Here is a 21,858-nt window from a genome sequence, read left to right on the forward strand (position 1 = left end):
TTTGCCTTTACCTTTTTCTATTTATTTCTCTCAGGACTTTGGGATGGAGAAAAGGCTAAATATTCTTTGGTTATTACTAAGCTAGTGCCCAAATATTTGAATGTTGTTGTGATTTTATGACTTTATTTGCTTATCGTTCCACCATTTCTGGCAGTCTAATAATTCTAGGTTTAGACCACTTTATAATTTCCTCCCAGTATCTTCAAAATTCTGCCTTTTTTCTTCCTCAGAAACTACTGTAGTATTCAAGAACATCAGGATTCAATGCATAACACGATTCTACAGGGAACCCCTTACCAATGACAAGAACATGTGCTCCACAATCTCCCGATGTTCAGCAGTTTTGCTACTTGCTTACTCCAGGTTTTTTCATCTTGTGCTGGCCTTGCTGCTGCACACAGGGCCCGCTTGCATTCAAATTTAGGAGAAATTGTGTCCCTCCAACACCCTCAGAAAATGCAGTAATTCATAAATGATCAGAGATTTAGTGTTAGCACATATGAAATTTTGAAGGGGGTCAGCAATACAATTAATATTCTGTCTCAACCAACTGGGTCAGTCTCTCCACTTTCCCTTATATGGAATTCTCTTGACAGATGTTCATTTATTGCACTTAATGCAGATAAATAAGCGAAATTAAAAGGCAGCTTGTTCCTTTACCTGTGCCAATTCATTAAATTCTTGTGCCAGAATTTAGTCAACTTATTAGCTAGGAGAAATTACCTTTTGAAGGTGCAACATTCTACCTAGAAAGAATTGTGTAGACCTGTGGTTCAGCAATGTCTGCATGCTAGGAGTCTCTGCAAACTCCAGGTCCAGGCCTTTCCTGTGCACCAGTATTCCACCTGTGGCTTTGCTAACCATACCAAGCTTCTCTGTCCTCATGGAAAACTACTCTGCACTCCCTGATCTCTTTGAGAATATAAATGATGTTTAGAAGAATCAGCAACCAGAAGCCCTGGAAAGTGAATAGGTAAAATGGAAAGTTTCAGAAACCAAAGAACTTGGCCGCCAGTGTTTTTACTTATTTCATGTGTATATTTCTAAAGGACAATGGTTGACTGGTATTAAAACCAAACCAATTAAAATATCATCACTGACCAAAAAGAGAATTTCCTTGTTGGGCTATTAAGATTGGGGTCTTATTACCCTGCCCATATTCCTCTGGTGTACCCTGGTACACATGCATTGGAAAACAGTGGAAGAAACCAGACACAGACATCTCCCTTCTCATGCTTTAATCCCATACCCTGTGCTCCATTCATGGAGGACAGTCTCCCAGTCCTTGCCACTCCCACAATCAACGCAGGTGATGTTCATACTTATTCAGCCTCATTTCCATGGTACCTTTATCAGGCAACAGAGATCCCTGGGCCATGGTACTACTATTTAGTTCTTACTTACATGGAAATGAAATAACATAAGAAAAAGCAAACAAGGCAAACACATGAAAGCCATTTACTCCTGGTAAATTCTTCAGGGTCCCAGGTGCTGGGATGCATAACTTTCCCTGATATCAGGGACCAGGGTCAGGATGATGGGGGTTTGGTGTCAGAATAGTCTTGATGGCCTTGGCCAGCAGCAATAGCTTTTTCTTAAGTTTTTCCATCTGATCTCAGATCTGCGGTTTTCTTCATTTAAGTGAGGTGACCCAGTCAGTCATGATTCTGTAATTAATAGTGCCCTTATAAACTGACACTCTTCAAAATTCCCTCACACACCCCTGTGAAGAAGGTGGCGTGAGTGGGTTGGTACATATGTGGGAATGTAAATGCTTTCATTATGACTTAATTATGCTTTACTAAATCCCTCAGCACCCAAATGCTACATCTCACTTGTGGTAGGAGAAGTGCTAGGGACAAAACTGAGACTGGTAGAATAGTAGGAAGGCTAACAGCATGAGTGTTCTAACAAAAAACCCCCCACACAAGGAAAGAGGCTTCAGACTAGGTCCTCCTTTCTAGCAGTGTCGGCACTTGGTGTGACTTTGACCATAGGGAAGGGAGCACCCTGACAAGGTCCACATGAAGCAGCTTTGAGGTTTTCACCCATCATACACTTCTCCCAACTCTCCCCAGTATCAAGGAAAGTGCATGGTGAGGAAGTGAGTCAGTGAGATGTGTAGTTATCCTGTGACGTGTGGCAAAGCCATCAGGATGCAAATATCCGGCCTTGAGTTCAGGGCTGTGTGCTTTAAGATCTGAGCCCAGGAAGGACAGAGTCCTGTAGGCTGGTCCCTTACAAAATCTAAATGGTTTTTCTGGGCAACTTTAAACTTCAGGCTGTTGAGTAGTCTTTAGAATAGCTAACAGCCTATTGGGAAAAACAGAATAGCCACAACTCTTAAGTCTTCTAATTCTCCTACTTCATACCCATGACACAGAGGCAAGAGCACTCCAGTCAAGGAATGAGCCTTGACTCAAGTTATAATTTTGGGCAAAATAGCTTCTCAAGGAGAAGTTGAGAGGCTCTGCCTGGGGTGGGGGTTAGAAGTTATGTCGATCTGGGCAAGTCAGGGAGACTCCCTGGAAAAGGCCTCCCCAGGATAGCCAGAGGGCTTCTTCAAGCCCGTGCCTGGGTCAGAGCCAAGCGTAGATCTCCTGAGTTGGGCTTCTAGCTAAGAGGTCTTTTCTGAGTGGGTCCTCTGATGCCTGATTAAGTGATAGCCTCTGCTGAAGCTCTTCCCACACGTCGGGCAAGTGAATGGCTTCTCACCAGTGTGTGTTCTTTGGTGCCTGACGAGGTGGTCCCTCCGACTGAAGCTTTTCCCACACTCATCGCAGCGGCAAGACCTCACTGAGGCATGTCCTCTCAGGTGCTTGGCGAATGCAGCACTATGGGTGAAGCACCGCCCACACTCACTACAGAGATAGAGCTCGTCGGCAGTGTGCGTCTTCTGGTGTGCCAGGTATCGCCTGTGGTCACTGAAGTCCTCTCCACACTCTCCACACAAGTAGGGTTTGCCTCCAAGGTGGATTCTTTGGTGTGTTGTTAGCACAGATTTCTGGCTGAAGCTTTTGCCACAAATAGTACAGAAGAAGGGTTTTTCCCCTGTATGTGTTCTGTGATGCCTCACAAGGTCTGAAGTCCAACGGAAGTGTTTGCCACAATCATCACATCTATAGGGCTTCTCAACAGGTGGAGTTCTCGCAGCCGGGACCAGAGGGGATGTCTCATTCATATTCTTCCGGTTTAGGGGAAATTTATAAGGTGTGCCCAGTTTGTGAACCTTTTGGTGCCTGGCAAGATGAGAGCTCCGTGTGTAACTCTTTCCACACTCCACACATTTATAGGGTTTCTCTCCTGTGTGAGTTCTCAGGTGTCTAACAAGATGGGAGTTACATGTAAAAGTTTTTCCACATACAGAACAACCATGATGTCTCCCTAACAGTGGGTGGATAGGCGTGGTTTCCTGAAGATTTGTTAAACTATTAACTTGAGAAATATTTCCATCAAATCTTCTTTCATTAAGTCTATCTGGATCATCCTCAAAGACTATTTCCCAATCTGGAGTCTGGTGGATTTCTGGATCTCCTAAAACAGACATGTGTAGGTCCTCCAAACTCAGATCTTGCTCAAGAAACTCTTCCTCATCTTCACTTCTATCTCCTGAAGATAGGACAGGAGGAGAAAAGGGAAAATTACATAGGTAATGGCACCTTCTACACAATGAGGGGGATTCTAAAACAGTCCTGGAAGGGCCAGACCACACAGCAAGAAAGCTTTATTTTGTAACTGCAGGGGTTGGGGAAGAAGGAAATAATCAGTCATCTGAATGCCTGTGATAGCCTAGGCACTTGTCTTATGTGACCTCAAGCTGTTAGAAAACCTTAATGTGGACAAATATCCTCATTTCACAAATGTGGAGATTGAGGGTATAGAGTTTAAGTGAACTGCTTAGTAAATGATATAGCCACAATTACAGATGTCCTGTTTTTTTTCTCCCTCCTTTCACATATACCTCAAACGAATGATGGGCAAGGGTAAGAGGAGGAAAAGGATGAAGAATGTGGCATATGGAGGAAGACAGTAGTGATGCTGGACAGATTATAAGAACCGAGAGGGGTACCCCAGAGGGTGGGAGCAGCAGTGACTAAAGGCACTGCCAGCTCAGGGGAGGAAGGCTGCCTTTGTCTTTTCTTACCTGTGTAGGTAAAACTCAGGATTTCTGGCTCTTGAGGCTCTAGAGTATCTGGAACCAAAGGTTCTTCTCTAACATGGGAAATCTCATCTAGTCTGGGGATTGGAAATGCTGTTCAAGAGAGGGAAACAGGACATCAAGACTGGTTAGACAACTCCGTGTTAAAAGATCAGCCAGGTTGGTCAATCAAATGTTTGGTTTCTGTATCTTCAGCACCTCCAACCAAGCACTGCACGCCTTTTTTGCCTTTCACCTACAGCTCAATAATTATCTCCAACTTTTATTGTTTCAAAAACTCATGCTTACCTCAACTATCCTGAAGCTGTGATATTACAACTTTATTTTCTTATTAGAAGTTTCACTTTCTGAGCATTTCCTCTTCCCTTTAAATTAGAAGCGTATCACCTTTCTTAGCTAATCCTTCAGTATCTTTGGTAAAATAGGCATAAGTGTAGTACATGCAGTCTCAGCTCTAAGACTACCATAATTACCAAAAGGAGAAAGACCTCTGTGCTTAGAATATCCCAGAAACATCTGAAATTTCTTACACAAGGAGACTACAATTCCACAGTCTTCTTCCAAGACATATTCTCCATAGAACTCTTTCTGTGTTGGATCCAGATCATTCCACTGGTCCTCGGAGAAGCATACAGCCACATCCTTGAAAGTTACCAAGCCCTGAAACGACAGTAGGACCCCATTACAATGTGACGCCTCAGAGAGCCTCCTACCTCGTTACTGGAGTGAAGGTCTCTGGTACAGGCAGGAGATGACACAACTCAAAGGGGAGACCTGGCTCCCTTCCAGGAAATTTGTCTCACCCTCTGCCACTGCTTCCAGACTTTGTCCTTTCACAAATGCCCTGCTATTGCTCTCCAGCCTCACTTTCTCTAATATCTATGATGTTCTTCTAGAGGGTACTGCTACAAAAAGTCTTAAAAGCCATTGTTCAACTCCTTTTTTGATGCTTTAATGTTACTCACATTTCTGTACAAAGTCATCTTTTCTAGGAAGCTTTCCCTAACTGACCTCTAATCACCCTTATCACTTATAAAGTCTATATGGTATAAACAGGACTTTTTCATTCAGGGAGACTGCAGTCTAAAAACTCGAAGTCTTACTCTTTCTTCCTCCAGCCACACAGCTTAGCTTCCGGCTCTGCCTATGGTCAGCCTTCATCCATGCCACAGCCTGACTGACTGCAATCCCCGGGAGAGCACAGCATGCAGTTTCAGAAACTGTTTCTGCAGCAGTCAGTCCTCACAAATAACTTAGCAAGTTAATTCCTAAAAACCTAACAACTGCAAAGTTGTACTGGAGTGTGTACTACAATATAATCCCATTCAGCAAGTCCTTTCTAGTCAGTGGCAAATAAAGACTCTTTGGAGCCTGCAGATCTGAGACTATTACAGTTTATCTCATTAGATGCAACTGCCCCAACCCCTCAGACAAAGGAAGAACTGAGAATTTAAACAGACAAAAGGAGAGTGGATCTGAACCACTGAGTGTCCAGCTAACAAACCCTCTGTGGACAGAGGAGATGAAGGCGCACCTGTGACAGCGCAGTCAGAAGGGCTGCCATCTCTGGGTTTCCAGTGGTCCTCTCTTCAGGAAGGCTTGGCTCCTGGGGCACTGGAACCTCTACGAAGGAAAGAAGGCAGAGATCAGCAACATGCAGTGCACCCCTATGACTGGTCAAGAGGTGAGCATCCCCAACATCTTTGGTAGAAATGTGGGAATCAACAGAATGGCCTAAGGGCAGCTCAAGTTATCCCAACACCACTATGTATAACACTATCAGATGCCAAGAGAATAACCAAGAATACTGCTGTCAAGCTCAGCCTGATCATGGGGGACTCGAGTGAGTACTGCCTTCTCTGGACACCCTGGATTCTATGAACTCCTCTTGCTACAACCTGCCCAGGCTTGCTGACACAAGAGAAGCACCCCCACCCCCACTCTTCCTGCTGAGGCTTCACCGCTCTCCTGCAGAGGCTGGAGCTCCAGGTCACGGCACAGGCTCTGCTCTGCTGTGGCCCCCAGGGCTGGGCTCTGAGTGGTCTCCTCACAGGATTCCTCGGGGCTCAGGGTCTGCGCAGGATCCTGCAGCTCACTAGGTGACTCAGGCTCTGCTCCTGGATGCTCTGTTTCCTCTGACAGGACTTCCTGGCCATGAACATGGACAGTCACCTGGGAATAATTCCAACTTCCAGTCACCATGAAGTCAGGAGGAAAGTCTTGGTTGTCACCAGGGCTTATTTTAGGCGAAGCTGCCAACAGAAAAAACTCCCAGAGGGACCCGGATGAAGAGGGGAACTCCAGTTCCACTGGGGCATGCGAGGAGTTGTTGAAGGTTGTCCGCACAGAACAAAGCAGGGATGATCAGATACTGCACTGCTTCCTCATGTCCCTCCACCATGTCCCTGTCAGCCTTCCCATTTCCACCTATCCCACCTATCCCACCTGAGCAGCGATCCTCGTGGTTTGCTTCCCTGTCTTGTTTTCCTGAGCGGGGACTCAGTGACTGAGGGTTTATGAGACCCTTTGAGGAAGTGACAAAAATCTCCCTCACCCAGAACTGGAGATTCAATATTCAAAGAGAAAACCAACCCATGTGACCCTGGGGTGATGAAGGCACTTAAGATAGGCCCTAGGCAGGTGTTAACCAGAAAGTCACACTCACACACACACAGACACCACCTCTGCCCATGGGGCTTATGGATCTAAGTGCAACCCAATGGCAGAGCTAATCAGATTTAAAGGGTGGTTTATGGGGCCCTGTAAGCCCACCTACTCCCAAATCCATCCTTCCAGCAAGTAGTCCCCCTCCACATCACACAGATCAGGACTCCCCCTCCTCACCCACCGCCTTGGTCTCCTGGGCTGTTTCTGCAAACCCTCCACCAGCGTCACAGCCTCCTCGCCACTTTCTGGCCGCTGGCCCCGCACCCAGCTCTGCAGCTCTCCGGGCAGGACAGTGAGGAACTGCTCCAGCACGAGCAGCTCCAGGATCTGCTCCTTCGTCCGTCTCTCTGGCCTCAGCCACTGGTGACAAAGTTCTCGGAGTCGAATGAGAGCTTCGCGAGGGCTTGCTGCTTCCTGGTAGCGAAAGCGTCGAAAGTTCTGGTGTGAGGTCTCAAGCACAGGGTCATCCCTCTGTAAGACAGACTCTGGCCTACAGGTGAAATCGTCTTCCAATTTCACCGTTAGAATCCCCTCTTCTTCCCAAAGATCCTGGTCCTCTGGTTCCAAGGCTGCAGCCATTGTCTGGCTTTGGGCCGGTCTCACACCATCTAGAGCTCACACTGCCATCACCCCCCAGTCTCAGCCTGGGCACCTCGAGGAGTTTCTCCCAAGGGACCTGGGTAGAGAAGTAGAGACAAACAGTGTAAGCATGAAATTCTACACAGGGACAGCAGTTCTGAACCTAATCGTAATCTTGTGTATATAACACTTCTTCAAACTATTAAGCCCCCTTTCCCCTCATCTCCATAACCACATGTTGTAAACAGATCTGGTTGGAACAGGATGACCTATGCCTGGAGGGATGTTCCCCACCCCATTTCCTAGGCAAGGCTCACACCACCTAGACAAATAGGCATTTCCATTTCTCACTGAGACTTGTAATGACGAAAACAGCAAGTGGTAAGGACATTCATAACCACTTGCTGAAAACTGTGGCACTAAGGTCTGTTGTATACAGACACATATACATGTATATTAGGGCATATATTCTCTGAAGAGCCTCACTCAGCAACGTGGCTGAAATAGGGAAGGCCTTATCAAAGTTCATTCTGAACTGAGTCATATCCAGCATGAATTTCTTCTGTAAAATGGGAGCACTGAAGAGATGCAAGGTGAGGATTTTATGGATTAATAGTGAGGAAAGCCACTTACAGTGGCTGGCACATAGGCACCCCAAAAAGCAACTTTCCTCTTGTTAAGACATCTTTAGTTGGAAGACCTACAGGCACTCCAACCCCAGTGTTCAAAACTGAACGCATTATTCTTACTCACAAACCCTCTCCCCTTCGTGGAATCCAGCCTTGTCTGGATCATCACTTGTTAAGACTCAACTTTGTAATCCTTGAGTTCAACTTGGATTCTTCCCCAGTGCTTACAGCTAGCTCATTAAACCAATTCTAACTCTTAGGCCTCCTCTTCTTTCCCACAGACTGTTTTAGTTTGGGTCTTCATTTCTCACCTGGACCACTGATGAACCTTCCTAATTGGATCCTGGCAGTACTCAACCGTGAGCCAAGTGCAAGAGTTTCACCTGGGGAGCTTTTGCAAAACATAGTATCAGACATCATTCTTCTGGATATTCCGATTCAGTCAGTCTAGGCAGTGGTATCTTTAGAAATGCCATGTGTGTTCCTATGTGCACATTGGTGGAGAAACACCTGGGTGTGTAAGGTTAAGAGGGAGAGTCCTGGAGCCAGGATGCTAGGGTTTGAATCCTGGCTCTACTACTCTTCACTTGGTGGAAGGCCATAGGCAAGTTCATATTCTCACATCTGTTCCCCTATTTACAGGATGAAGGTAATAGGTATTTAGTAGTTACTATGAGGATTAAATGCATTATTATCTGTGAAGTGCTCAGAAGAATGATGGCACCCCAATGTTAACTTTTTAAAAATTTCTAAATTATAGATCCAACTGCATCACTCAACATTTAACAGTAAGATCAGTTCCAATATCCTTAGCATGGCACATGAAACTGTTCACAACCAGCCCTCAAGTTATGTTTTATGTTTCATATCCCACCCTCTTCTATTACCTGGCTATAACAAATTCATTGCCAGTCTCCCTACAATAGTGTTTTTCCAGGCCTCTGTACCTGTATGGAGGCTGTTCCTTCTGCATGAAATACACCCAACCCTCAATGCTGCATGGTTTGTTTCTATTTTTTCCCAGGTGCCCTCTTCTTCATCCCCATGATTTGCAGGTTAGGTCCTTATCACTTCTGATCTGTATTATTGAAAGTACCTCCAAATGTCAGCTATCTGCCTCCAAAGTTGTTACCCTCAAGTTACCAGTCACAAGAGTGAGTGGTTTTGGCAAATCTGGTCCCTATTTAAGACTTTCGCTCACTCCCCCCTTTGTGAGTGAAATGCAAACTTTTAAGTAGCATATATTAGGCTGAATTTCATCTTATTCCCTTTACCCTTCTCTCTAATCCTTTCAAACACATACACACCTGAGGGCATGTGAAGCACACAAAAGCCTGATACTGATTGGCTTTTGAATGTGCTGTTCCTTCTGACTTTACTCTTCATTTGGTTAGACTTCACTTATCTTTCAAAATACATAGCTTAGGCTTCAGGTCCTCTGAGAGGTTTTCTTTGGCAATTATATTCAAAATGACTGAGTATAGCAATGAATCTGCAACAAATTTTGCACTAAGCCTGACTATTCCTCCATGGAAACTATTCACATTCAGAAGGCTGCAGTTATGGGCAACTGGTGATTGGCATCTTCATCAGGACAATGAGCTTGCTCATGCATCACATCTCATGCAGTGTTTTTTTTTTTTTTTGGCAAAACAAAATCACCCAGGTGATGCAGCCCTTAGATTTGGCACCCTGTGACTTCTGGCTTTTTGCAAAACTAAAATCACCTTTGAAAGGGAAGAGATTTCAGACAATTGAGGAAAATATGACAGGGACAGTTGTTGGTGATAGGGAGAAATTTGTGTGGTCCCAAGGTGCCTACTTTGAAAGGAACTGAGGCATCATCGTTCTGTGTACATTGTTTCTTTTATCTTGTGTCTTCTTCAATAAATGTCTCTCATATTACATGGATAGATACTTTCTGGACAGCTGCAATGCATTTAAATAAATAAACTTCCAGTTTGAGGTTTTCTTCCTACTTTAACAGGAAGAATCAGTCTTTTCCCCCATTATGTTCTACTCGGTTAGTCCCCCAATCTTGTGAATTCTACTTTCTAAATGTCTTTCAAATTCATCCATCTCATCTCCACTGCCAGTCCCCTGGTTGAGCCATTGACCCACTAAAAGGCATTACTGTAATGGAATCCTTTAAAAACAATGATATTCCCAGCTCCTACACTTCACTGACACAAAACAGGTGCTCAAGTGTTGAAGGAATGATTGGTTCAAGTTTTACCACTGGTATTCCTGGTCCTGCCCCCTCCAGACCAAGATGTAGTCTTCACACTTAACTTGAGGAATTCTTCATTTTCCAGTTTCTGCACTTCAATAGAACTGCCTCAGATTCACCTTCAAGATTATTAGTCCACTCTTAAAAGCTGTATATAATGTGCTGTTGCCCATCAAATGAATCGAGTTTAATTTCAATGACCGTTATTCACTTTTATTATCTATATCACATTGCTCATGCCCGTTTTGCCATTATCCTAAAATATTTACTATACACTTTCATAGTCTGTATCTCTAGATATTCATATGCTAGTTTCCTGCTTATTGAGTCTGCTGTCTCTACCTCATGGAAATTTGTTTTCGCAGGTGGTTTGAAATTTTTAAAATTTCATGCCCATCTTCAATGAGATTGTTTTTACTTTGGGAGTTCTGAGAGCCCTAGCTTATAAAGAGAGCTTTTTAATATAATTTCATGTGCTTTTACCTATGGGAGTTCTGAGAGCCCTAGCTTATAAAGAGAGCTTTTTAATATAATTTCATGTGCTTTTACCTAAAAACTAATGGTTCCAATGCTCTTGGATCAGTTTTTATGTTAACTTCTCAAGAGTATTCCTGAATTATGCTGGTATATTTGTGCCTTTGCCTGTGTGTGATTTCTGTCCTACCCAAGGTTATACAGGCCCCCTTCCTTATCCTTTCCATTTATCACTAGACAGATTTCCATGGAGGGGGCAGCCAGTCAAGGCTCCAGGCTGTCAGATGGTTCAAGTCCACGTACCTCCCCCATCCCCACCAGCTGACCTGTTCACGTCTCCTGGCTGGTGCACATGCATTAGAACCCTGAACTCTGGGAGACTTAATTGTGATTTGAAATCTCCTTGGGCTGTGGTGGAGTTAGCTTGTACTTATTCCTCTAGTTTTTAAATTTCTGGAACCTATACATTTTAGGCTTTTTTTTTTTGTGGGGTGGGGCAAGTGGGTACAGAAATTTAATAATGGGCAGGAGCCCCCTCAACATTAGTTGCACCTAAAATATTGAGGGAAGGTCTGACGTGAACTTTCTAATACACAAAATCAGCCAAAGGCTTCACATTGTTCACAGAATAAATTTCAAGTTACGATTTGATTTTCAAAGTCCTTCAAGGCCCTTCCCTACCTCTTTTCTCCTGTGACTGCCACTCCCACTGAATGTCACTGCTTCAAAGTACCATTCTGTCTCTTTTTTCTACGCCCTCATTGGGACTTTAAGATGTCATTCACTCTGGCTGAAAAACCCTTTTCTATCCCTTTTACTTGGTTAACTACTCATCCCTCAGGTTTTAGCTTTCCCAGGATGCCTTCCCTGACCCTTCAAGATGGTTTCCGTGGGAACTGCGCCACCCCACATCCCAGCACACACATACCTATTTTTTCTGTGGTAAAATTGCTCATCTTGCTATTTAACTCACCACACTGTAAAGCCAAGGCCAAGGGTCATAAAGCACCTGGCTCAATGCCTGTCACAAAACAGGTGCTCACACATAAAATGCTTCTTAAGTTTTTAAAAGTCCTTCTGTGGAAGAATAGATACCATGTCTTATTCTTACTCATTTGTTTATCCAACAAACCATGTGCTGCACAAAAGAATAAGTAAAAACCATTGATTACTTGGGTTGTAATACTCCTAGTGGTTCCTAATGTGATGAAACCACAGCATCACAAGGAATCTTCCAGTTGCCCTGGGATAACCCAAATCAAGTCACAAAGTTATACATTCAGGGGGAAAAATACTTTTCCTTTGAGGATTTAAATCAACTTTAATAAGCACAAAACCAGACATCCAATAATTTAGTGAGCTACAATAATGACGATTTATCCAGACAAAGCTTCCAATCCCCTGTCCCCCTGCAAATCTTACAAGGCAGGGAGAGAAGGTGGAATTCATACATATAGGGTCTCTTGGCTTAAGGGACCTCTGCTATCTTAAAAGTCTGAGAACCCACACCCAGTGAGGCGGACTAGGAACCCCCACTGTTTTCATGCTGCACTAGCTACAAGAGATTCCCTACTGTAGATTCTATAGATCATGCATTGACTGAAGGGTTCTATTCTCACAGGGCTTTGTTTTCCAAACGGGGGAAAAATGTAACAGCACCACATTAAAACCACCATTTTTAAATGCCCTCCAAAATCATGAAGTGAGATTTCCAATGCTTTTGTGTATTTACTTTGGCAGTCCAGGAGAATGAGGTAAAAGCAAACAGGTCAAGAGCAGCAGAACAAAGGAAGAGGAGTCCTTGGTGGGGCAAGACATGGGAAGGAATGGGAGGCAGGTGGTGCTGTGGAAAGGGCACTGGATTATGTATCAAAGATGAATGGTCCAGCCCCAGATCCTCCAGAAACTGGAGCTGCTCTAGGGCTTTATGAAACAGCACACACGAGCACTTATACAGGGTAAAGCCCTCTGCAGGTAACTAATCTCCTAACCCAAACAGTGAACTGAGATCTGTTCAGTTTATGAACTAAAGTGGTCACAAATGTCAGGTATCTATATTAGAGACAGAAAATGGACACTGTTTTACTCTGTAATTCATGGGGTGTACTTACACTGCAAGTCTGTCTTGCAGATTTGTTGTCCTGACTCTTCTAATACCTTTCCATTCAATGTCTGTCCTTGGAAGTGTTCTGCATTGACAGATAAAAACTGAACAGGATAATAGGGAATGTGAAGCCAGGCCAGGAAGAGTGAGACCTGATCCCAGAAGGCACTAAAATAATGTGTACAGAGGTGTTTCAGAAGCCTGGGCCTCATTTCCTAGTCTTCTGAGTGTGTATTTCTAGTGAGTACAGGGCAGAACTGAGGGAAAGATGTGAAAAAGGTTAAGACCGTTCTCCAATCTATGGTCCAGCTGTCTCTGCCTCTTATCTGAATGTGTCAGAGGGCTGTGAAGATCCTAACTCAACTCCACTCATCTGCTTCTCTACCTTAAAATGTTACTACTTGTGGTGGTCTTTCTGGAGCCTAAATGACAAGGTTTGTAGTCACATATTATCTATCTAAAGGAGAGATGGTGACCTATTTAGTAGCAAAAAATCAATTTTCAGAAGAAAATGGTGATCAGAAAGGTTCCAAGATTACATTTAACAGACTTCTACATCCCTCCCAGTCTCTGTTCTTGTCTTTTACACTAATGCAGGCCCAGAACCTACAAATTTGAATGACTTCAAATGGGTCATTTGAAGAGCTCCTCTTGTCATTCTGGACTAGAAGTCAACTAATAAAAATTGTTAACTGCACTTTCCCAATGCTATATTGTTCTTTAAAACCAAAGATTATTCTGGTATGTTCCCTCCACTGGAAAGATTCTTTTGTTACATTAATTGTCTTATACACAAATGTTCACCCACACTTTCCACATAATGGTTAGGGGCTTTAGAGCCCTGGGTTGGATCCATCTCCTCCCTTATTAGCCATGTGACACTCTCTAAGTCTCAATCTCATCCTCAGAATGTGGCTCATACTACTTCACATGGTTGTTCTAACGAGGAAATGAAGTAACAGAGAATCTCTCAGCACAGAGCCTGGCATAGGGCAGATGCTTAATATATTCTGTTCTTTTTCAATTTGCTTTAAATCCTTTTGGGAAGAAGGCAAGATTTAAATGTTAAACAAGCAAATAGACCATTATTTCATTGTAACTATAAAAAAAGATAAAAAATATGTACAGGTCCTGGCTGGCATAGCTCAGTGGATTGAGCACGGGCTGCGAACCAAAGTGTCGCAGGTTCAATTCCCAGCCAGGATACATGCCTGGGTTGCAGGCCATAACCCCCAGCAACAGCACATTGATGTCTCTCTCTCTCTCTGTCTCTCTCTCTGTCTGTCTCTCTCCCTTCCCTCTCTAAAAATAAATAAATAAAATCTTAAAAAAAATATGTACAGGAAAAATTGCAGCCTGTTAACTGTTATATCCAAAGTAAAGTGTGAAGCCAGAAGAAGAGTCCTTGCTCTAAAGGCCCCTATTAAGCTAGGATTGGATAAGAAGGGTGGGAATTTAAAAACAGGATTTAAATAAACTTTGGTAAGCATGGTTACACTAAATCTTGCTAAACCATATTAGCAATGTTTCTACTTACCAATATCATAGTCCCCACTCCTCCCTGTAACGGGGAGGAGGCAATTTGGGGCAAGCACAGTTAGTATACCCAAGAAGTCCCTTGAAAAATTAACTCAAAAGGCAAAAGCAATAAAGGGAATGAATTTACTGACTTTTGGCTTTCAAACATATCATGATCAGTATGCATCGAATTATATTTAAAAAACCATTTTTAAAAAGCATCTTCAGACTTCCAGCCAAGATGGTGGTATAGGTGAACATGGCTTGCCTCCTCTCACAACCACATCAATATAACAATTAAAATACAGAACCACCATCACTCAGAACCATCAGAAATCGAGTTGAATGTAAATCCAACAACTATGGAATTAAAGAAACCACATCCATCCAGACTGGTAGGAAGGGCCGAGATGTGGGACAGGCTGGTCCCACATCCACAGGGGTGGATAAAAATTACAGAGGGATAAGTGAGGCATCACAGACCTACACCAGGCCTCCCCTACCCAGGGTTCCAGGAAGGTAAGTCCCCATTAATTTCTGGCCACAAAAACCAGTAGGGATTGAGTCAGTGGAAGAAACTTGTGAAGTCCCAAGCAGTTCCTCTTAAAGAACTGACACATGGACTTATTCAGACTAATTCCCTCTGAGCTCCAGCACTCGGGTAGCAGCTTGAAAGGCATACAGGGAAGGCATACTAGTTGGCATACAGGGAAGAACTGAAGTGTGTGAAATCAAGGCAAGAGCTGGAGGACTCCTTTTACCCTGACTGAAAGGCAGGCAGATGCCATTGTTCCTTTTCTGAGCTGCACCCTCTGCCCCCCACCCCCCACCCAGAGCTACAGATTCAGCAGTAGGCTGCCATATCAAAGACTCCATCAACTTGGATAACACTGTTTGCCCCACCCCAGAGATCTCCTGAGACTCCATCCCACCCAACTGATAGGCCCTCTCAAGCTGTTAAATGTGACTTTTTCATATGAATGACTGGTCTTTACTCATGCCTCAGAACCTCCTAAACCCTCTCAAACAAGCAACTGCTGGCCTCATTGAGCTCCCAGAATTCATACCTCTTACTAAGTGGCCCCAGGCCCAGAACTAACAGCAACCAGCCTAGATTCACAGCTTGGTTTTGTGTGGGAATCTCTAAGCCCAGCACAAGTAGCAGCCATTTCAGATTGCTTTGTAGTTTATGCAGGATGGCCCCACGCAGAACATAGGTGGGGGCTGACTTTGGCCTGCACCACCCAGGAAAATCCAGAGCCTATGCACTCAGTGGACCATGTGCACTCAGCTGCAGACCATGGTTAGAGCACCATGTTAGAGCATGCTGCCCATGTACAGCTGATCTTCCACAGAAGGTGGAGGTTGGTGGTCAGTGGTCACAGCCAGTCCTTACAGCTGACTGGCCTGGGTAAATCCTCCCCATTGATCTCCCAACAGCAACCAAGGCTCAACTACAAGAGAGTATACTCAGCCCACACAAAGGGAGGACTTGAAGTACACAGCTTGGGTGATAGGGGAGGCTGTACCGCTGGACCGTATAGGACAACTACTACATTAGGCCACTATACAAAGACAGGGAGTCATGGCAGCTCTATGTAATGCATAGAAACAAACACGGAGGCTGCCAAAATGAGGAGACAAAGAAACATGGCCCTAATGAAAGAATAGATAAAAACTCCAGAAAAAGAACTAAACAAAATGGAGACAAGCAATCTATTAGATGCAGAGTTCAAAGCACTGGTTATAAGGATGCTCATGGAACTTAGTGAGGACCTCAACAGCATAAAAGATTTAGTCAGAAACAAAGGATACATAAATTGAAATAAAGAACAATTTATAGGGAAACAACAGTAGAGTGGACAAAGCCAAGAACCAAATCAATGATTTGGAACATAAGGAAGCAAAAAATATCCAATCAAAAGAGCAAGGGGAAAAAAAAATGAGGATCCTCTGGGACAACTTCAAACATTTCAACATTCGCATTACAGGGGTGCCAGAAGGAAAAGAGAGAACAAGATATTTGGAAATCTATTTGAAAAAATGAAAGAAAACTTCCTTAATTTGGTGAAGGAAATAGACATTCAAGCCCAGGAAGCACAGAGTCCCAAACAAGAAGGACCCAAAGAGGACCATGCCAAGATACATCATAGTTAAAATGCTAAATGTTAAAGAGACAGTCTAAAAAACAGCAAGAGAAAAGCAGCTAGTTACCTACAGATAAGTTCCCAGAAGCCTGTCAGCTGATTTCTCAAAAGAAACTTCGCAGGCTAGAAGAGGTTGGTAAGAAATACTCAAAGTCATGACAAGCAGAGACCTATAGCCAAGATAGCTCTACCCACCAAAACTATCATTTAGAATTGAAGGGCAGTTTAAGAGCTTCTTTCTCAGAGAAGAAAAAACTGAAGTTCATCATCACCAAACCATTATTATATGAAACATGATAGGGACTTACCTAAGAAAAGGAAGATCAAAACTAGGAACAATAAAATGGCAAATACAAATCTATCAACAACTAAAAAACAAATCAAACAAGAAGAGAGAATAGAATCATGTATATGGAGAGTGTTTTGATGGTTACCAGATGAGAGGGGGGTGTGGGGAAATGGGTGAAGAAGTGAGGGGCTTAAGTACAAATAGGGAGATAGAGAATAGCCACGGGGATGTAGAGTACAGCATAGGAAATGGAGTAGTGGAAGAAATTATATGCATGACCCATGGACATGAACAATGGTGTGGGGATTGCCTGAGGGAATGGGGAGTGCTCGGTGGAGGGGGGCAAAGGGGGGAAAATTGGGACAACAGTAATAGCATAATAAATAAAATACAATTTTTAAAAAGTATATTTGTCCCTTAAAGGTTTCTCTCCTTCATTAGATTCAACATAAAATATTTGAATGGCATGGGAAGAAGTGGCTCGAAGCTTATTACAACAGGTTTCAAAGAAACAAAATGAAGTATAGAGAAGGGGAAGACAGGAAGGATAAAGAGGCCAGGTAAGTAGTGATGGCACAGCAAAGCCAGTGGAGGTGAAGCTATAAATATCTTTCACCCTGAAATTCTGTGGTTAGGGTCAAAGTATAAACGAGTATAAAAATGTCAGAGTGTAAATGTGAACATGAAAAATAAAGCTATAAGTTCACAACAGTTCACTTTAGTTTTTTACTTAAAATGTTTTCTGTAGCAGTGTACCAAAGGTTCAGAGGTTGAACAGTTGATAGTCTTGCCTTTGGAGGCAGATGACCCATATTCTTCCTTCCTAAAGATGTGTCATCTTGGACAAGTCACATCACCTCATCCTGAAAATAGAGATTATTCTCTCCTTAAAGGCAGAGAGCTGGATCATCTTTTGAGAACCCATCCAGCTTTACGAAGTGATAAAAGAGGTGTGTTGAGAGAAACAAGTATATATGGCTTCCTTACTGAGTACTTGCTTGGGCAATGATATATTAGCCTAGGATGGTGAGAAGGATTCATTTTGGAGATAAGGCAGGTTAGAGGCCAAATACAGATTTTTAAGAGTCCAGAATTAAATATGCGGCCATCATGATCATATTGGTTGATCTCCAACATGAGGCTAGACTTTTTAACCTTATGTATGGATTATTACCCAGAGGTAGTTAATGATCTACATAAAGCAGGCATCTATATGCCCCGGGTTAAAAGAGAACCCAACCTAATCTGAAGTAGGAAAGGGCAGTCATCAAACCTGACCCCCATCCTGATGGCAGCTGCTTTCACCTAGCAGCCCGAGTTAAAGTGGCTGTATAAATGAATTCCTACCATGAACGTGGTCAGTGCCAATCACACAGAAAAACAATTGCTTGATTGAAAAAAATAACAGAGAATTATAAATGCAGCCTGACCTAAGATATAAATATGGAAGATTCAGAACAGTGGATTCAAAAGTCATTCACTTGATTTTTAGTTTTGTAATGGTGGCTTCCTCTGGCTTTGCCTGAGGCTCCTGCACGTAGGTGATAAAGGATGGAACCCATGAGGGCTGGGCCAGAGGAATCTGAGAAGTATCAGGTTTCTACTGCAGAGTAAACTGTTGTCCAAAGCAGAAGTCCCAGGATGCCATTCTTGCTTTGGACACTGTTTAGCATCTTAATCTCCCACTGTGATCTCTGCCCCTGAGGGCAAGGATTTTCTTCATTTTTGTTTCCAGGAGAAAAGGCACCCAGTAAAAGTATGTTGAATTTAACTAAGCTATTTTTCTTCCAACTTGGACACAGAAACTGAAATTCAGAATCACTGAATGCCAGGGACAGTTACGAGCATTTGACATTAGGGTTTATTCCAATCTCCTGGGGTGATCAGGTGGCATAGCCATGTACTGGTTTACTACGTTGCATAGGACTAGTGGAGAAAAACTTATTCAAGGGGCAGGAAGGCAGGGGATGGAGTTTATTCATTCCAAATATCTACTGAGCATCAATTTTGAGTCCCACACAATTCATGGTGCTAGGCAGAGAAAGATGAAAAAAGCACAGGCTCTTACCTTACAAAATTTAATATATGGTTGAGAAATAGCAGAAATTTTACATACTAGGGATTCCCAGCAAAACCTAGTATGTAGGTTATAGGATCAAAACAAAAACTATCGAGAGAAAATTAAGGGGAAAACTTATCAATATTTCACCTTCAATTTAGCATAAGATGATACAGTATTTGCAGGTTTTTTTGAAGTACACTTTCTTAATTCTACAAACAAAAGAATTCAGACCTCAGTGGTTACATTACCCACACAAGATCATATTGCTAGTTTCCAGTACACAAGTACTCACCCACAAGTAAACCGCTGCACGGTTTATGTGAAGAAGTCTGGACCAAGGCCTTGGCTCTCAGCGTGAGAAATCCAGACCAGTAGCACCAGCAGCTAAGAACTTGTGAGAACTGCAAATTATCAAGACCCAGCCCAGACCTATTATCAGAAACTCTGGGGATGGCCTCAGCAGTGTTTAACAAGCTCTTCAGGTGCTTAAGATGTATAAGTTTGAGAACCAGTACCTAAAGCAAGGGAATGCTTGAACAAGTAAATCTGAGGTTCAAGAAGAAAAGATCCAACTTTTCCAGTGTCGGACAAATTCAAAGGAGGATTTGCGAAAGTGAAGAGTCTGGGACTGTTCTGTTTTATGCCTGTGCCAAATTAAATGGGCAAAGCATGCTGTAGATCTGTAACCGACCTCACCTGTATAATTTGCAATGCCCAAGAGTCTCTCACACCGTAGTAAACCTTGCTGTACCTTTGCAATGACTGCTGCAATACAGTGTACAGAAAAAGAGCAAAAGGAATATAGCTGGAGGAGAAAGGGGTGAAGATTATGAATCTCAGGTATCTGGTCCTGGAGGAAAATTCCCTTACTCCCTCCAAACCTGGCACCGTCTTGTGAGACCTAGTAAGAGCAGAAAGTTGCTCAGGACAGGTGGCCACAAACCCTAGCAGCTGTGCCGTCACATTCCGCAAAACAGGCTTCCCACGGCTACCTACAGCCTTCTGAAGCGGCTTTCTGGACCAAGGCGCACGCAAGGGGTGGCTTGGAAGAGAGGTGGGGAGGAGTTATGATAGTCTCCATTAGTATTCCTTGCAGCTTCTGAGTGAGGCTGCCCTGGGTGTCACCTGCAGTGTGGACAGAGAAAGAGCAACGTCGAAGCCTAGCCTCCCAGCGAGAGCCTGGGTGTGGCACTGCTCCCGGGACCAAGGCGGTGGAAGAACGAACGCTAAGGGTAAGAGCATCTCTGGAAACGTCGGTACAGGAACCGAGGCAGACAGGGTCATCAGAGCGCCTGAGGGACACGAACATCCACAGCCAGAAAAATGAAAACTGCGCCGAGACCTCCGTGAGAGAACACAACATATCCACGGCACGCAAACCAACCAACTTTTAGTCAAATCAGAAGGCAGGGGTGCGCGCACTCCTGCGGAGGCTAACGGTGGTGATGAGAAGAAGTGCCAACACGGGCGGTGAGGCGTCGGGGCAGGAGGGCTGCAAGAGACAGCAGCCGCGGGCTCAAACAGAGGCTCGGGTCTGTCCCAGAGACAGTAAAAGTCACAAGCCGGACCGTCTCCAAGGCCTCCAAGACCACGGGTGAGTAGTTCTGCGTGTGCCAGACGAGGGGTTAGCGGTGGAGACGGGGTTTGTCCGGACAGGGAGAACGAGGGGACGATTCCTGAGCAATCTGAGAGGGGGGATGAGAAAGCGCTGGGAGAAATGGGCCTAGATCACTCCTCCCTCGAATCCGAGTGGCCAGCTGGCGCATAAGAACGGAGAGGTACGAACGAACTGCTTTTCTGCAGGCCTCTGGAGAGGCGGAGGGCGGTGGCTGGAAAGAAAGCCGCTGGGTACGCCACCAGCGTCCGCGGAGCTCCCAGCTCCGGCCTCCAGCACAAGTGAGGGCCACAACCCCTCGCGCCCCTCACCACACTGCCGCCGCCCTTTCCCCAGAACAGCGCGATCTCCCCAAAGCTCCGGGGGGCGGGGTCTCCGACCTCTCCCCCTCTCCCCGGCCCTGTGCGGCCCAACTCTGCCCGATCCCGCCCGGCCCAGCCCGCCAGCACTCACGGCTCCGGCTCCGACAGCTCCTGCAGCTGCTACACAGCCCGCTTCTCCCCCACCCACTCTCAACCGGAGCAGCGCCACAGAATCCGAGCCGCGCTGGGCCTGGCGGGTCGGAACACGTGGGGCCTTTGCACCCGGAACCGGAAGCTGCCTTCCGCCCCCGCCTCCTTGCTACGCTGAAGCCTTTCTAGGCACTGGGAGATTTGGTTCTCTCTATGTTCCCAGCGTGAGTTGAGTCTCTGAGCCCCACCAGACCTGGTGCAAAGAGGCTCAGGCCAGACCGCATCCGTCCGCACCTCCGCACTTCTCTTGCTTCCTTTTTGTCTTTCTGTTTTTGATCTTTTGTTTGTTTTGATTAGGATGCCTGTATCTCTACTTGTTTTTCTTAATCTTTTTTCCCCCTCTGAATTGTCAGCGAAGCGCGGGGGAAGAGAGCGGTTTGGGGTTTGACACTGGCCCTTGCATTTACCCTCAGCTGCAGGCCGGCTCTCAACCTCAGCGCCCGTTCTCTGAAACGGGCGTAGCAATACCGTTGCTCTGATGACTAAATGCCAGTGCTTGTAAACTGGGAGCTTAGTAAGAGAAGCGTTATGGTAGCATTGTTCTCTGTTTTCCTTCGGGCATTTGCTCATTTTTGTCTGGGTCAGTGGCATTTCTGCCTGTACCTGCCATTTTCTCTCTTACCCACTTTCTCTGTCCCTAAGTCACCATGCTCCAGGTGGCATCTGTTCTTTCAGAATATTAGAGCATGGGTTAACTTCTTATGAACCCACCACCTGGGCTTATGTAGTATGTACCGTTAATAGACACTATTTTAAGTGATCTTATGGATTCTTGACAGCTAAACCATCACATTACAAGGATAATTCTCATTGCTGTAACAAATGTGAAAAAGTAGTTTTCTACTCATAAAGTGTACTTAGTACTTTTCAGTC

The 21,858-nt window shown here is 44.5% G+C and overlaps 1 protein-coding gene and 1 long non-coding RNA gene across 3 annotated transcripts; both read right to left on the reverse strand.

The window, feature by feature from the left end:
• On the reverse strand, positions 1-20,916 carry LOC118498043. Its single transcript, XR_004900564.1, has 2 exons — positions 19,090-20,916; positions 1-448 (listed from the first exon to the last, which is right to left on the reverse strand). It is a non-coding gene; the product is annotated as an uncharacterized LOC118498043 (long non-coding RNA).
• On the reverse strand, positions 1,025-21,026 carry ZNF202 (zinc finger protein 202). Of its 2 annotated transcripts, none has more exons than XM_036014772.1 (7): positions 20,933-21,026; positions 7,004-7,502; positions 6,121-6,331; positions 5,694-5,782; positions 4,690-4,819; positions 4,145-4,252; positions 1,025-3,609 (listed from the first exon to the last, which is right to left on the reverse strand). In XM_036014772.1, the coding sequence occupies exons 2-7, from the start codon at positions 7,403-7,405 to the stop codon at positions 2,618-2,620; spliced, it is 1,932 nt and encodes a 643-aa protein (XP_035870665.1). In that variant the 5' UTR covers positions 7,406-7,502; positions 20,933-21,026; the 3' UTR covers positions 1,025-2,617. The 2 variants fall into 2 exon arrangements, with proteins under 2 accessions (XP_035870665.1, XP_028383989.1); XM_028528188.2 differs by having other exon boundaries at positions 20,927-21,015.
• Between the last annotated feature and the right edge of the window lie 832 nt (positions 21,027-21,858).

The sequence above is a fragment of the Phyllostomus discolor genome, chromosome 13 (genome assembly GCF_004126475.2).
Source record: "Phyllostomus discolor isolate MPI-MPIP mPhyDis1 chromosome 13, mPhyDis1.pri.v3, whole genome shotgun sequence".
Classification (NCBI taxonomy): Eukaryota; Metazoa; Chordata; class Mammalia; order Chiroptera; family Phyllostomidae; genus Phyllostomus; species Phyllostomus discolor.

What these genes read in the sequence shown, in the direction of transcription:
- ZNF202 (XM_036014772.1), bottom strand. Translation starts at nt 7,405, where the DNA reads ATGGCTGCAGCCTTGGAACCAGAGGACCAGGATCTTTGGGAAGAAGAG. An exon ending in CCAGGAGACCAAGGCGGTGG is followed by an intron (nt 6,332 to 7,003) that starts GTGAGGAGGGGG and finishes AATTATTCCCAG; the next exon opens with GTGACTGTCCATGTTCATGG. An exon ending in TGGAATTGTAGTCTCCTTGT is followed by an intron (nt 4,253 to 4,689) that starts GTAAGAAATTTC and finishes TCTCTTGAACAG; the next exon opens with CATTTCCAATCCCCAGACTA.